Source organism: Myodes glareolus, chromosome 10 (assembly GCF_982192425.1).
Source record: "Myodes glareolus chromosome 10, mMyoGla1.1, whole genome shotgun sequence".
NCBI lineage: Eukaryota > Metazoa > Chordata > Mammalia > Rodentia > Cricetidae > Myodes > Myodes glareolus.
Genome location: NC_142035.1, coordinates 60,770,866 through 60,787,127, shown reverse-complemented (window position 1 = coordinate 60,787,127; position 16,262 = coordinate 60,770,866). Strand labels below are relative to the sequence as shown.

At 48.6% G+C, this 16,262-nt stretch overlaps 1 protein-coding gene across 1 annotated transcript; it reads left to right on the top strand.

The window, feature by feature from the left end:
- The first annotated feature begins 519 nt into the window (after nt 1-519).
- Nucleotides 520-16,255, top strand: Thbs1 (thrombospondin 1). The gene is made up of 22 exons (XM_087911302.1): nt 520-712; nt 1,253-1,347; nt 1,539-2,098; nt 2,927-3,002; nt 3,239-3,441; nt 3,536-3,658; nt 4,423-4,516; nt 6,150-6,323; nt 6,792-6,968; nt 7,284-7,457; nt 7,714-7,841; nt 7,944-8,096; nt 8,454-8,672; nt 9,106-9,213; nt 9,763-9,922; nt 10,055-10,173; nt 11,715-11,949; nt 12,135-12,362; nt 12,534-12,805; nt 13,205-13,302; nt 13,406-13,545; nt 14,173-16,255. Exons 2-22 carry the CDS (start codon nt 1,281-1,283, stop codon nt 14,178-14,180), a joined length of 3,516 nt encoding a protein of 1,171 aa, XP_087767428.1. The 5' UTR covers nt 520-712; nt 1,253-1,280; the 3' UTR covers nt 14,181-16,255.
- The last annotated feature ends 7 nt before the right edge of the window (nt 16,256-16,262 follow it).

Sequence of the window (16,262 nt, the reverse complement as noted above, 5' to 3'; positions counted from 1 at the left end):
GGCAGTTTCCTTATTAAAGGAGTTGGACACATTACCCTTTTCACTTTTATTTTTAAACCAGATATTTTCAATCTCCAAGTGTCTCCGTCATTGAGGCATTCAAAGAGACGAGCTTTAGTGAAAACTTTAAAGGGTCTTAGGTGCCCCCCCCCCAAGGAGCGTTGTGTATGAGAACCCTCTGGCGAAGGGCTGGAACCCTCCTGCGGAGCGCCTCCAGCCACCGTGGCGCAAGAGCCTAAGCACTGAGCCCGAGTAAGTCTGGGGCCAAGGCTGCGTGGGTGGAGACCTATTTTTCTGAGAAGTTCCAGGGCTCCTGTGCCCGATCAGCGTCTCCCCCTTCACTTTCAACCCGTGAGCTGCACGCCAGGAGTTGGAGGTGGGAGTGGGGGGCGGAGAGAGAGGAAACCGTGTCATAGTCAGTCCCCGCCGCCCCCCCTCCTGCCGCTTCCTGCCGGGACTCCTATTGGCCAGGACGATTCCCAGGAATGTGAGCGCCCCTTTAAATGGTCCAGGGCTCCTCGAACAAGCCAGCCACTGCCCGGAGTCAGCCGGCTTCATCGGACTCCTGCAGGCAATCCCGACGCAGATACCCAGCCCCGCCACGGTCTCTCCGGGTGCACCGGCTACCCCAGCGTCTCCACCAGACTCGGTGTCCTTGTCCTTCACTGCACCTTTGCCACCGCTCCCCGCTGCTGCGCCCCAGTGCACACAGGTAAGCCACCTACCGCCACCGCTGAGCACCTGACCAGCCACCTCAGACCCCTAGGATGCGGACTGTCGAGCGAGCGACTCCCCTTGAGCGTCTACTTTTTCTACTTTTCCCGATCTCTTTGCCCTAACTGTCCCTCAAGAACTTTCTGGAGCTGGTTCTCTCCAGCCTTTAGGGCTCACAAACAGTTACTCCAGGACACCCCAAGATTTTATCACCAAGTACTCTTTAGGCTGCCTCTGACCTTTGCCGTCCATGTCCCCAAATACATTCTGTAGTCTTGTCTAAAGTACTGCAAGGAAAAACCCCAAATCACTTTATGCCCCTCGTCCTGGAACACCACAATCCCCTGTCTCTTGACGCTCTTAGTTTTTACTGGTGCCCTTTGGAAAGTAAATCCACTTTCCTTTCTTTTCAGCACATATGTGGCCAAAGACAAACACACACACACACACACACACACACACATACACACACACAACTTCTGCCCTCCCACCTTGTGTCCTGGTCTCTGGTTCTAATACCCTGTGCTTCTTGCTACAGGCTCCGTGCTGGGCACAGGGGCTCTACCATGGAGCTGGTCCGGGGACTAGGTGTCCTGTTCCTGTTGCATGTGTGTGGCAGCAATCGCATTCCAGGTGAGTCTTTGTGCGCTCTCTCTCTCTCTCTCTCTCTCTCTCTCTCTCTCTCTCTCTCTCTCTCTCTCTCTCTCCCCTCCTGTGTTTTCCCTAGGCTGTTTCCTCTGTGCCCTTAGTGCCAGGGTGATCACTAAGAGTTCTCACATTGCCTCACATTGCCTAGAAAGCTGATTGTCCTTTCTGCCTTACAGAGTCTGGGGCCGACAACAGTGTGTTTGACATCTTTGAACTCCTTGGAGCTGCTCGCAAGGGCTCGGGCCGACGACTGGTGAAGGGCCCTGACCAGTCTAGTCCGGCTTTCCGGATTGAAAACGCCAACCTGATTCCCCCAGTGCCCGATGACAAGTTCCAAGACCTACTGGATGCTGTGTGGGCCGACAAAGGCTTCATCTTCCTGGCTTCCTTGAGGCAGATGAAGAAGACCCGGGGCACACTCCTGGCCGTGGAACGGAAAGATAATTCCGGTCAGATCTTCAGTGTGGTCTCCAACGGCAAAGCAGGCACACTGGACCTGAGTCTGAGCCTGCCAGGGAAGCAACAAGTGGTGTCAGTGGAAGAGGCGCTCCTGGCCACTGCGCAGTGGAAGAGCATCACTCTCTTTGTGCAAGAGGACCGAGCCCAGCTCTACATTGACTGCGAGAAGATGGAGAGCGCTGAGCTGGATGTCCCCATCCAGAGCATCTTTACCAGGGATTTGGCCAAGGTCGCCAGGCTCCGCGTGGCCAAGGGAGACGCCAACGACAATTTTCAGGTAAAGCTTTTTAACCTGTCGCAAAGGCTATGTGGAGATGTCTGTCGTCTATAGTATTCCCAGATGTAGGGAGCATCAGACATCCTCCAGAGGGCTGGCTAAATCACAAATCACCATCCCAAACTCCAGGGTTTCAGATTTGGCCAGTCAGATGAGGGGGCTGAGAAATTACGTTTCTAATAAGAAGTAAGTTGTAATGATGCAGGGGCCTGGGAATCATGCTTCCAAAGCTACCCAGAGAAACAAGAAATGCTTTTCCTTTTACACTCAACCTAGTCCATTATCAGACACTGCTTATATGCTCTTAAGAGAATAACCGGCCAATTTTAAAGAAAAGGGTACTTTGTCAGCATTTGAGTCTCTGGTTATAGGGTGTTCTGGATGCTTCCAGTCTGGATCTAAGGTAGGACTAGCAGTCCAGTCATGTGCTGTTTTGCCTAGTTCTCTCTCTCTCTCTCTCTCTCTCTCTCTCTCTCTCTCTCTCTCTCCATGATTTTGAACTCCCTCCCACATTAACTCTTTGACACTGGGAAGTGTATCCGAGCATCCTATTCTCCAGACTTGGGATCAGATGCCATTTCCTGTGTACCCCAAGCAGTCTGATAACTAGATAACCGGATTCTTTGTAACATGCTCAAGTTGGCAGAAGACTCAATGAGGATTTTGAAGTTGTTTGGCAATTTATGACCGTGTGCTATTTTGGCCGGGTGATCTTAAAACAGTTCGTTTAATCTCTCTCGGAGTGCTTGTCACGTGGTTTTCCAAGCAGAATGAGACGGGCCGCCCCTCCCACCCCCACTGTCTACATTGTGTGTTCTCTGCCCACAGGGGGTGCTGCAGAATGTCAGGTTTGTCTTTGGAACCACCCCAGAAGACATTCTCAGGAACAAAGGCTGCTCCAGCTGTGAGTACCCCTGTGTTTGTAAGATTTGGGGAATCCCACCAAAATACCCCGAGAAAACTTAGCCGCTCCACGATCCGTACACGGCATCCCAGGGAAACAGAGTTGAAGTAGACAACAGTGACCCTCAAAGGGTACTCCACCCTTGCATGCACCCACTCTACACTCATCCCTCATCCCAAATGCAGGGGCTGGTGACATCAGCTGCTGAAGCCTTTCTCTCGCATGTTGTTTCCCAGCCGCTGCTAACGTCCTTCTTACCCTCGACAACGACGTGGTGAACGGCTCCAGCCCCGCCATCCGCACCGACTACACTGGCCACAAAACAAAGGACCTGCAAGCCATCTGTGGCCTCTCCTGTGACGAACTCTCCAGCATGGTCCTGGAATTCAACAGCCTACGCACCATCGTGAAAACGCTACAGGACAGCATCCGCAAAGTGGTCAGTGGCCTCTGCTCCCATTGGCCAGCCCTTGAAAGTCGCTCCGGGTGGTCCCAGGGGAGGCTGGACACTCATGAGCACTCTCCCCTTTCAGACGGAAGAGAACAGAGAGCTGGCCAGCGAACTGAGGCGGCCTCCCCTCTGCTTCCACAATGGAGTCCAGTACAAGAACAACGAGGAATGGACTGTAGATAGCTGTACTGAATGTCACTGCCAGGTAAGGGACACTCACAAACTCCAGTAAGTCTTAGTGACTCCTGTCTCAGGAGATACTCAAATGACCGCACCTGTTTTTAAATACGCCCTTGTTATCAAAGTGATTTTTTTTCCTTTAATATGTAATTATGTCATCTACGAATTCCTTTTTAACTCTGGAAAGATCATCAAAGTCTTGATCCCACACCAGGCTGAGTAGCTAAGAGAACAAATCTACCTAAGCATTGGATTAATTTAGCTGCTTAAGTTCAAAGAGCAAGTATTGAATGTCAGGTACATAACACCTGCTCAGAACATTCTTTTTGGACCAGCCCTGGTTTGTATTCAGGTCTGGCAAGGAGGCTCTTCTAACACTGTTCAGACCTCAAGCTCACCAGGGAAAGTCAAGTTAAAATGCAAACCACTGATTACTGAATTGGGGACGCAACCCTCATTAAATTCTCATTTTTCTCTAATCGGTGATAAAGCTGTATCTACCTTTGAGAGGCTGATAAGAACTACAGAGTTTGGTGACTTCCCTTACACACATGTGTTGTTCTGTGATCTCCACAGATGACAGAGCGGCAGTTAAAAAGAACTTTGCACCCTGCAACTAGGTGACACTGAGGACTGCAAATCCAGCAGGGACATCCCTCCTATAAAAACTACTCTGCTAGTGCATTTACCGCCCTGGTTGAGTCATGGCTTATCATAGAAATGCCACAGAAAGCTCTTCTTTGCCATATGCTTGGTAACATATTTCCCTCTCCTTCACCTGCCTTGCAGAACTCAGTTACCATCTGCAAAAAGGTGTCCTGCCCCATCATACCCTGCTCCAATGCCACCGTTCCTGACGGAGAATGCTGTCCCCGGTGTTGGCGTAAGTTCCGAAAATGGTCTAACCGTTCTTCAGTGGCTAGTTCAGTTTGGGGGGAACATTCTGACAGCTGGACACAACACTGGAGCCCGGCCTCTCCCAGCTCCATTAGATATTTCAAATCAGATTCTTGCAGGCAGACTTGGATAACTAGAAGCTAGTGTCTTGAACAGAGCCGGAGTCTCCATGGTGACCAAATCTGAACCACCCATCTGGATTATGGCATAGGCAATGATCTTGAAGGAGATTATGGATTCTGGTGTTATGCTGTGAGGAAAAAAGATGAATATGGCAGTAGGCTTAAGATGATTGCTTTTAGAAATTAATCTTCTTGTTAGAGAAAATTATTCACCGAGAATTGGTAGAAACTTGTGTGAGGGTTGCATTGAGGCTTGAAAGGGAGCTTGTTTTATCTGCAGTGATTGGAGGCCTAAGAGATTAGCATCTGTTAAAGTTCCAGGGTGATAAAGAGCCCAGATACTCGGCCGCTGTGTGACTTTCTGCCTCTGGGGCTTGACGCCAGCGCCATTGCTTTGTTGAGATATTTTAATGCGGAAGGCAGGAGTCATAAAAGTGACTCATCGTGGATCAGAAAGAAACCAGGGAGGTCCCATTGGCCTTTACTCACATGTACAGAGTGGCACACGTGAGCCATGGTCAGAAGAGTCAGTCCCACGGTAGCAACCGTGGCTCAGCAGTGTTTTTCTGTGTTGGACAGATCTCTCTTTCCAACATCTATCTGAGGTGTGAGTTACAGCGGACAAAGCCGGCTGAGAGCTAGCAGAACTGTGAGCCTGAACCAGGGGGTCCCTGTCCTCCGACAGACACTTGTGATTGTTGTCATGGTGTCTGAGCAGATAGTAAACAAACATAGTCTCCTCTTGTGAAACTGAGTAAGAGAACAACAGATGCCGGAGTGAGAAGACAAACAAGCCCATTAATCTCATGACTGAGGCGGAGACAAAGCCCAGTCAAATTGCTTCAAACACCTGGCCCAGGGCTTTCCTGACTGACAGGAATGATATAGACTTGCTGCCTAAGACAGACACTGATGCTCTCCGACATCAGTACCTGGAAACACTTGAGACAGTAAGAGGAACTTGCTTGACATGCGCAGAGGAGAAACCCTGACGGGTGAGCAGGAGAGGACCTGCCGTGTGAGCAGGCTTGGCTGTACTGATGACACAGGGCACGCCTTCACCCCAGGCCTGCACACGTGATGACCCAGGATGAACTCCTGGGCCACTGGCCCAAGATTTGTGCTGCTTTTTCTCCTGCATAATGGACCCTCTGTGCCCTTTGTCCAGGGAGATCTCTTATGGGTCACACGGTCATGTCTGGAGGTAATAAGATTTGCCTGGAGAGTATCTTTATTCCCACAGAAAAGCCTAGGAAATGAAGGCCCTTGAATTGGCTCACGTCTCATTATCACTTGCGTAGCCAAGTTGTTTACATGTAAACAACTTCTGTTTGTTAATGATACTTCCATAAAACTAGGAGTATGGACAGAAGAAGGATTTCCAAAAAGAAACCTATTGCTTTGCAACCTCTGGCAATGATCGGTCCTCTACGGAGTCCTCTAAAGAGCAGTTTGTCCGAGACATTGGGTGCCAAATGACCCCATTTCTCCCCACAGCCAGCGACTCTGCTGATGACGGCTGGTCCCCCTGGTCTGAGTGGACTTCCTGCTCCGCGACATGTGGCAATGGGATCCAGCAACGCGGCCGCTCCTGTGACAGTCTCAACAACAGATGTGAGGGCTCTTCAGTGCAGACAAGGACCTGCCACATCCAGGAGTGTGACAAGAGATGTAAGCATCATGGCCACTCAGGGGTGACAATCTCACTTCTCAATGCTGTCCCCACCAAGAGGAGCTCCGTAGCAAGGGTCCTGGGCTTGGGATCTGAGTCTCCATTGCATTCCTAACCTCTGCACTCTTGAGCATGGCCTTCCCTTGCTGAGGCCCCTCCTCATCTATTACGTGGGAACGATAACCATTCTTGATCAAGTTTTATTAGGCATTTTCTCTAGATAACACACATGAAACAATTTAAATAAACCTTGGCTCTCGACCAGCAACCTATAAATGCTCGGCTATTGATATCAACTCACACAGACAGCTAAATACTATCTCTCCTGTATCTTGCTTGGCATGTGGCCATAGTTTCTACTATTCATCAGTTTAAGTGACCACTTGCTAGAATTCTTGGTGTCTGAGACTTCCTTGTTGGCCCCCTCCAAAGCAGCACTGTTTGTGACCATCCGATTTACCGTTCAGTTAAACAGGACGGTGGCTGGAGTCACTGGTCCCCATGGTCGTCTTGTTCCGTGACCTGCGGGGATGGTGTGATCACGAGGATCCGGCTCTGTAACTCTCCCAGCCCCCAGATGAATGGGAAGCCCTGTGAAGGTGAAGCTCGGGAAACCAAAGCCTGCAAGAAAGACGCCTGCCCAAGTAAGTGTGGACCCGACCCCGGGACACATGGGAGGCAGCTCTACCCGGCTGGTTGCCTGCTATCGGGCCTCCAGTTCAGTGGACCGTGGAGCATGGGAGCTCACTCACTAGAGAAACAAACAGAAACAAAGTCCTGCGTGTTCAGCGACTTCTTTTAATGAAAAACAGAAAGAAAACCGTTCCAACCATCCCCGGTTCCCAAGCACTCTCCCCATGGCCATGTTAGAAGGCATTTCCGACAGGCTCCAGACAGGCTTCTGGGACAGCGACAGCAGCTGAAAACTCAATGTTTACATGTGACTTATTTTCTTACAGTCAATGGAGGCTGGGGTCCCTGGTCACCATGGGACATCTGCTCTGTCACCTGTGGAGGAGGGGTGCAGAGACGCAGTCGACTCTGTAACAACCCCACACCCCAGTTCGGAGGCAAAGACTGCGTTGGTGACGTCACTGAAAACCAAGTTTGCAACAAGCAGGACTGCCCAATTGGTGAGCTGTGAAGCCAGGAACAAAACCTCCCTGGGAGCTTTCTGATTTATGAATGCCTCAGTCAGCACTCACAAAGGGGAGGGAGGCTGTCCAGTTTTCATTGGTCCTGGTGGTCTGATTACTCTAAGATGGAAGGGGACCATTACCAGGAACAGAGATCCTACCGTGTCTTCTTCTGTATCATTTTTAAGTAGCATATGACAGTAACAGCAACCTAGATGCAGCCATTTACTACCTCTCTCTTCCCTCATCTCAGATGGATGCCTGTCCAACCCCTGCTTCGCTGGTGCCAAGTGTACCAGTTATCCTGACGGCAGCTGGAAATGTGGCGCATGTCCTCCTGGCTACAGTGGAAATGGGATCCAGTGCAAAGATGTTGATGAGGTAAGTAACCAATCAGAATGGAGAAAGCAGCTAACCTGGCCCAGGGCCCTTCCTTAAGACAGCATTTTCCAAGTGCTAAGCAAACTCTCATTTCATCCGCAGTGCGCAGAAGTGCCTGACGCCTGCTTCAGTCACAATGGAGAACACCGGTGTAAGAACACAGACCCTGGTTACAACTGCCTGCCCTGCCCGCCACGGTTCACTGGCACCCAGCCCTTTGGCAGAGGGGTCGAACATGCCATGGCCAACAAGCAGGTACAGTGGAGGAGCGGGACAGAGTAGAAGAGGGCTGTAGACCAAACCACTGACAACCAGGGGGCATGGAATGCCCAGTCTCAAATATAAGACTGGGCGGCCAACATATTTGAAAATGCTGTGCTGAGAGAAGCTGTGTACGATGGGTTTACACATGTCACGTTTTACAAGCTCAGCAGTTCAATGTCAAACAGTCTTTTCCAGTAGCCTGGATATACTCAGAATGGAGAGGGACAGAGGAATCCCCCTTTCTCCTAATAGGGCCTCTGTCTGCTTCAGGAGGGGAGGGATCTGGACTCTATGGTGCCTTGGGGCTTTTCAGCATTCTGTGATAACCTGGGGATGCTGTACCCTCAGGTGTGCAAGCCACGAAACCCTTGCACGGATGGGACACACGACTGCAACAAGAATGCCAAGTGCAACTACCTGGGCCACTACAGTGACCCCATGTACCGCTGTGAGTGCAAGCCTGGCTACGCAGGCAATGGCATCATCTGTGGAGAGGACACGGACCTCGACGGCTGGCCTAACGAGAACCTGGTGTGTGTGGCCAACGCAACTTACCACTGCAAAAAGGTACAGCCAGCCTCCCTCATGGGCTTCCCTCTCAGGAATGCGCCAAGGAATTCTGAGTGTTGAGGAACTGAAAATGAAACAAAGATTAAACCTCCCAGGCACAGAAGGCCATTAACTCTCATTATCATAGAGACATTTGGTGCCAAGATCTCCAATAGGACAGGCTCTTTTGACATCTGTATCCCAGAGTCAAGTGCTTTGTTCAGGAAGGCCGTTCTGCTGGTGCCTTGCAGAGTGTGCATGCCCTATGGCCACAGCATGTATGAACTCCACAAGAGTAACCTCCCAAAATACCTCTCGTGGCTTCACCTTGCCCTAAAGGCATGCCTGCGCCTGAGCATTCTATTAGATATCCCAGTGTGGCCCTTCATGTATGCACCAAGCGAGGGAACGCTAACTGTAGCTGTTGCGTGGTTTCTTTTTTACCCCTTAGGACAACTGCCCCAACCTTCCCAACTCAGGGCAGGAAGACTACGACAGAGATGGAATCGGCGATGCCTGTGATGACGACGATGACAACGACAAAATCCCGGATGACAGGGTAGGGACAAGATGCTCTCTAGTCCTCCTTCATCCTCGTGGTACAAGGGCAACCCGAAACACTAGGATCTGAGGGCCTTGCAGAGCGACGGCAAAACACATATGCCAAACTCATGTGTTAGATAATTAGAAACTCGTCAGTGCGTCTCCATAGTCTTTGGACACAGGTGTTGCTTAAAGAATTGTTAAAGAGTTTCGGTTTTCATCACAGCCTCCCCCAGTTTGAGAAATTACAGCGGATACACATAGCATTCTGCTCCCCAGATTCAATTCAGATATAATGTCTGTCTGAGTGTATTTTTATGATGATAGCTGAGATGATGAAGTTATACCTTGTATCTCTCTTCATTGTCACCAAAAGGAATCTAGTTTTCATCCATCGTGTCTTCCCATGTTGGTATTTTACCTGCGCTGAATCCTGTTAGTGTATTGACCAAGTACAAGACAACCACTGCAGATCCTTAGGGGTTTCTAATTCTGTATATGGGGTTGAAGGCATCAGCTGATTTCCTTGGCAGTCTCAGAGAGTGTCCATTTCTCCTCTTTGCAGGACAACTGTCCATTCCATTACAACCCAGCCCAGTATGACTATGACAGAGATGACGTGGGAGACCGCTGTGACAACTGCCCCTACAACCACAACCCTGACCAGGCAGACACAGACAACAACGGAGAGGGAGATGCCTGCGCTGTGGACATCGACGGAGATGGTAAGCCTGTCCCTGGCTTGACGGCCTGAAGAGACAGTGACACACACGGCTTACTTAGTGTCTGTTGATGGGTGATTTAGTCTAAATATATGGGGCTGCGGGACTCAGCTCCCATCTCCACTCCCTCCGTAGGAATCCTCAATGAACGTGACAACTGCCAGTATGTTTACAACGTGGACCAGAGGGACACTGACATGGATGGAGTTGGAGATCAGTGTGACAACTGCCCCCTGGAGCACAATCCAGACCAGGTAGGTGAACTCCTTTCAGAATCACTCCGGGAGGTGATGTGTCTTCCTTTCTACGCCTTTAAGGCGGTAAACTCAACAGACACCAAGCTCTACCATTACTGGGGTTCCCAGGATCCCCAGAGCCATTTACAATGCAGTGTAAAGAGTTTGCCTGCCATGAGCCCTTGGCAAACTCTCCCAGAGATTAGTGTAGAAATCCTGTGACCTTGGTCTTGTTTGCTGCTGCCGTTAAGGTAAACTCCACACAGAGCTGAGGCTGGCAGTTACAGCCGTATCCGACACACGTAAAACAGGCAGGCGGTAACCGGAAGTGAAATAAGCAGCCGTGTCGTGGCCAGAAACAGAGCCTGGTAGGAAATCGGGAAGCTAAACGACTTCTCAGAGCTGGAGAAAGTCTGATTTCTCCCATTCTCCAATGAACCCAGCCTCGGGGCTCCTCCCGGTGCAAGCTGTGGGTGCCCCCGATGGTGCAGGTGTGTGTGTCAGCACGCGGGTTCCCAATGGTGCAGGTGCGTGTCAGCACGCAGGTTTCCAGGGCCAGAGTTGTCCTTTCGTGCCATTGTGCATCGTTTCTAGGGAAAACGCACAGTGAGCTTTCTTATTCTCAAAGTGATCGTTCTGAAAGGTTTAGCAATCAGAAATTCAAACGGAATTTTTTTAAGGATTAGAGAAATGATAACTCTAGTTCCTCCTGATTATGAAGTTGTGTCATTCTAAAAGCAAGATGACTTCCAGCCAGCATGGCAACATAGGAAACCCTGACTGCCCTGCACTCTCTGCTGGGATCACCTGTTTGTGTTTGGGCCTACCAGATTATTAAACATCTTAACCTCACTGAATGAGCTTTTGATTCCTCAGATTAGAGTAAATTTCATAAGCAAATTTAAACATCATACAAAAATCTCAAAAACAAAGATTGTAAATACTAGCAAGAAAACATCCAGTTTTTATATAAACAGTCCCTAAGCATCTCACAGATATTGAATGCTAAGCATTCTGGGAAAATCTGTTTTGAAAAAAATTTAGAGTTTGACTTTATCTGAGCCAACAGATGAAATCTTTATGAAATAGATGTATAAAGTCAAATGCCTCAAAAATAAAAAAGCAATTAATATCTCATACATATTAAGCAGACAGTCTGCACAGACTGCTGCTATGATTCAAGGCCTGGAGTAGAAGTTGACCTGTCAGTAATTTGCTGTTAATGTCAACGGGAAATTACAAAATGTACATCGGGGGATTTCAGTTAGCATTAAGATATAAACAGTAAACATCGAGCTCCCTTAAGTGGTGTAAAAATAACTCTGTGTTAGTTAGAAAGCTTTCTTGTGTATGTTTTTAAAATATCAAATACCTCTTCTCAACTTTTACATAAAAATAAGGATCAAGGTCAAACCCTCTTTAAAACTTGATGAGCCCTTCTGTAGTAATAGAGAAGTCAGCCTGGGTCCCACTGTCCATGCTGCCCCAGGGGCACGGATGCTACCTTTAACCTTAGTGTGCATTATTTGATTCCCCCTCCTTTGATGCCTCTCTTCCAGCTGGACTCTGACTCAGACCGCATAGGGGACACCTGTGACAACAATCAGGACATCGATGAAGATGGCCATCAGAACAACATGGACAACTGTCCCTATGTGCCTAATGCCAACCAGGCCGACCATGACAAAGATGGCAAAGGAGATGCCTGCGACCATGATGATGACAATGACGGCATTCCTGATGACAGGGACAATTGCAGGCTGGTGCCCAATCCTGACCAGAAGGACTCTGATGGTGAGTCATGTGGCCACTGCTGAACAGCGTGCCCGACACCTTAGCTGTCTAGAAGGAAGAAGGAAAAGCAGAGCCCCTGAGAAGACAAAGTACCCAAACACCAGTATTTCTATGAGACTGAATATGTGACCCACTCCTAATAGCACTTCAGAATTTCACTCAACGTTTGCCTTCTTTGACCTTAGGTGATGGCCGAGGTGATGCCTGCAAAGATGACTTTGATCATGACAATGTGCCAGACATTGATGACATCTGTCCTGAGAACGTTGACATCAGTGAAACCGATTTCCGCCGGTTCCAGATGATTCCTCTAGATCCCAAAGGGACCTCCCAAAATGACCCTAACTGGGTCGTGCGCCATCAGGGCAAAGAGCTTGTCCAGACAGTGAACTGTGACCCTGGTCTTGCTGTGGGTGAGTAGTGAGCTCCTTAGATCCAGAGGGAATAGCGCCAGAAGGAGGCAAACACAAATTATGACCGTTGAGCCTATGGAGGGGGACCTGTGACCTCAGGGTATCTGGGAACATCATGGAGAACCCCGTAGAAGCCACCGCCTTTAATCTGACTCTGGCCTTGCCTTCCAGGCTATGATGAGTTTAATGCCGTGGATTTCAGTGGTACCTTCTTCATCAACACCGAGAGGGATGACGACTACGCCGGCTTCGTGTTCGGCTACCAGTCCAGCAGCCGCTTCTACGTCGTGATGTGGAAACAAGTCACCCAGACCTACTGGGACACCAACCCCACAAGGGCTCAGGGATATTCCGGCCTGTCTGTAAAGGTTGTGAATTCCACCACCGGGCCTGGCGAGCACCTGCGGAATGCCCTGTGGCACACAGGAAACACCCCTGGCCAGGTGAGAAGCTACAACACCTAGAAGGGAGAGTTGATGGGCCCCTGGGGAGGACAGGAGACAGTTCGCACTGGGGAGTCTTGACTGTCACGCTCCCAGCATCACCAGCTGGGGTACAGAACTCTAGTGTGCTAGAAGTGAGTAGGTTAAAGCCAAGCGTTCCGCTTTAAATCCTCAGGCAGCGTCAGCCACTTCAAGCCAAACCCTCCTTTCCTTGTCCCCTCTCTGCTTTATGGTCACTGAGTGGCACACAGTAACTGAGAGATGTCTTTGGGAAAGTTCCATACTGCCCCTTCTCCAAACACAGGTCAACTCGGTCCCTTTGAAGCCGTTTCATGTGGACTGAAACCCGAATCTTCAGAGGGAGCTGGGTTTCAACCTTTTCTGGTCCTTTTCCTTCAGGTGCGCACCCTGTGGCACGACCCTCGTCACATAGGCTGGAAGGATTTCACTGCTTACAGGTGGCGTCTTAGCCACAGGCCAAAGACGGGTTACATCAGGTAAGGTTGCCGTGATTACTTCACTGTAGCCACACCAAATCGGCTCAAAGGATAAGACCGGGAAGTGGCAGTCTCATGAATGAGATCTTTTTCTTCTGTGCAGGGTGGTGATGTATGAAGGAAAGAAAATCATGGCCGACTCAGGACCCATTTACGATAAAACCTACGCGGGCGGTAGACTAGGCCTATTTGTCTTCTCTCAAGAAATGGTGTTCTTCTCAGACATGAAATACGAATGTCGAGGTAGGAGCAACACCCATGAACATACAGTTAACATGTCTACAGATTGAAAGGATTGCAGTGACGGGAGGGTCTCACGTGAAGACGATGTTGGGAAGAGGGCTGGTCATTTCCATTTTGCTTTCGAGGATACAATGCGAAAAGTGAAATCTGTGGCATTCTGAATCTTTATCAGGAATATGAGCTCACCCAGCAGTCTCTGAACTCCTCCTACACAGGTCGGAGGCAGACAGTAAGCAAGGAGCTACAAACATTAGACTTTATGGGTAGCACTTTGAAGGTTTGTGCGTTTATGTAGCTCCCACTTGGCTTGTGGCTTTATTCATACCATCACAATACAAGCCGCTCTTCCCAAGACCAGGCACAGGAAGAGCATTGGTTTTCACTAATTGCCTTAGCTTTAGTGCCTCCATTTTCTTCATCCCATGGTTACTTAAACTCTAGCATCAGACCGAGCACAGAGCAAGTTCTTAGTACATATTTGCTGAGTCTGATGTCCGCAAGCTCATGATTCTGTGCCTGTGAGAGCTAGAGAGTCAGCCCTGAGTTGCTGGTCCAGTGATTCATACTAGGATGACTGTGTGCCTGCTGATCGGTTTCCACTTACATCTGTCTTTGCTTACTTAACAGATTCCTAATCAATAGCTGTCAGTCATAACCAGCACTGGCATTGCACCTTCTGGAACCAAGGGCTAAAGGAAACCCCCCTGCCAGGACCACCTCTCCCTGCCTTTTTTGCTTCTCTTCTTGCATAGTATGGACTTCTAGATCATGTGACCTGCCTCAAGAAAATGCAGTCTTCAAACCCAGGCTCAACACTCTCGTCCTTTAACGAATGAGAATGGACCTTCCAAGAACATGAAGACTAATTACGTCAGTTTGCTTTTGCGAAAGCGAAAGTGTCTATTTACTTCCCACTGGGAAGGTGCCCACTGCACTCTGCCTTCCTCACAGAGCCAGGGCTTCTGTGAGGCCATCTCCAAGCAGCGCACTCAGAAGCGTTTCCACGCGTGTCAGAGAAAGAAGGAGACTCACTGGAACTCAGCACCGAGCCACCCCTGACGTAGGTCCTCAGGAGTGGGAAAGCAGGAGCCAAAGGAGGATGCTTACCCAAGAGACGATTGTATGAAGAGAATACGGAGGAGATGTTACTCGTTCGGTACTAAGTCATTTTCAGGGGACAGACAGAAAGACTTGCTGCATTTCCGTCTGCTAACCTGTGTGAGTTAACCCGACCACCCATACGGGCGCTTGAGTAACAGGAAGGGAAGGAAAGCCTGGCTTCCAGACTTCCTCCCCTGGGGCGCTCCTCACACATCTGCAGTGGTCAGGGTAGGGGTCAGAAGTGTAAGGCCACGCTGGCTGCCCTTGGCTGGTCATGCTGGAACTGACGGTTCATTCTGCACACAGTGTGCAGATGTAGCAGGAGCACAGGAGACCATCTCAGTGAGCTCTCGCTGCCTCTGCTGGAGGGGCAGCACGCCTTCATTTTATGGTTAGAATGGCACAAATTTTCTATCAACCTACCTGAAACATTCCTTTCTTTTTTCTTTTCCCTCAATTACTATGGAGTTTTCCAATTCTCTTCTGGTTTTTGTTTAACAAACGCTTTAGCAATGTAATATATTTATATTTCTTTTTTCTCCCTATTCTGGAGAGGACCCGTCTGAAGGATTGTTACTGAAACAGGAAGCGTGGGACTATCTGAATCACCCTCGTAGTGAGTCTTTATGACTGTAAGATTGTAAATACAGATTATTTATTAACCCTGTTCTACCTGGAATTAGATTGCACGTGGCAAATGTTTGCGAGCAGGTAGCTGAGGTGGATCAGCAAAGCTCTCCAAAACCAGTGTGTGGAAAGCCAGCAGAAGTCTCCGCTTTTCATTTGGGGGCTTAGAGCAATTAATTCGGACTCCCTTGGCTTTTCCCCTGGGTCTTCTGTCTTTTCAAGTGGACTTAGGTGGCTGCCATTTGCACATGCTTCTCCTTGTAAAGGAAGCCATGAACACTCTAAGGCTAGTCCACACCACCCCGTGCCTATTTCCAGGGAGGAGAAAACATAATCACCTTTCTTTTTTCTCTCTCATTTCCCCAAAAGAGACAAAGGTGGAATTTATATACAAATATTACCTCATTTGTTGTGTGACTGAGTAAAGAATTTTGGATCAAGTAGAAAGAGTTTAAGTGTCAATAAACTTAAAACTACTGTCGTGTCTGAAAAGTCGGTGTTGTAGATAGCATAAAGCATCCTTTGCGGAAGATGATCCTGATAAAGAAATAGCTTTGAAATGTTAAATACAACTTCTCAAAGTTCTGATTTTGTCCTAACATCTTGTACTCCATTGCTTTATTTTTATAAATTATTTTCTCATTGCCATTGGAATAGAGATCTCAGACTATGTAGATATGCTATTTAAATAATTTATCAGGAAATACTGTCTGTAGAGTTAGTATTTCTATTTTTATATGTTTGCACACTGAATTGAAGAAATGTCGGTTTTTCTTATTTTGTTTTAGTTTGTTTCTTTGGTTTTGTTTTTGTCTTTGCTTTTGACTCCCAGTTTTTACTATTTGCCAATACCCCTTTTTTCTAGGAACATGCTTTTTTGTACACATTTTTATCCATTTTACATTCTAAAGCAGTGTAACTTGTATTTTACTGTTTCTTATGTACAAGGAACAACAATAAATCATATGGAAATTTATATTTATACTTTC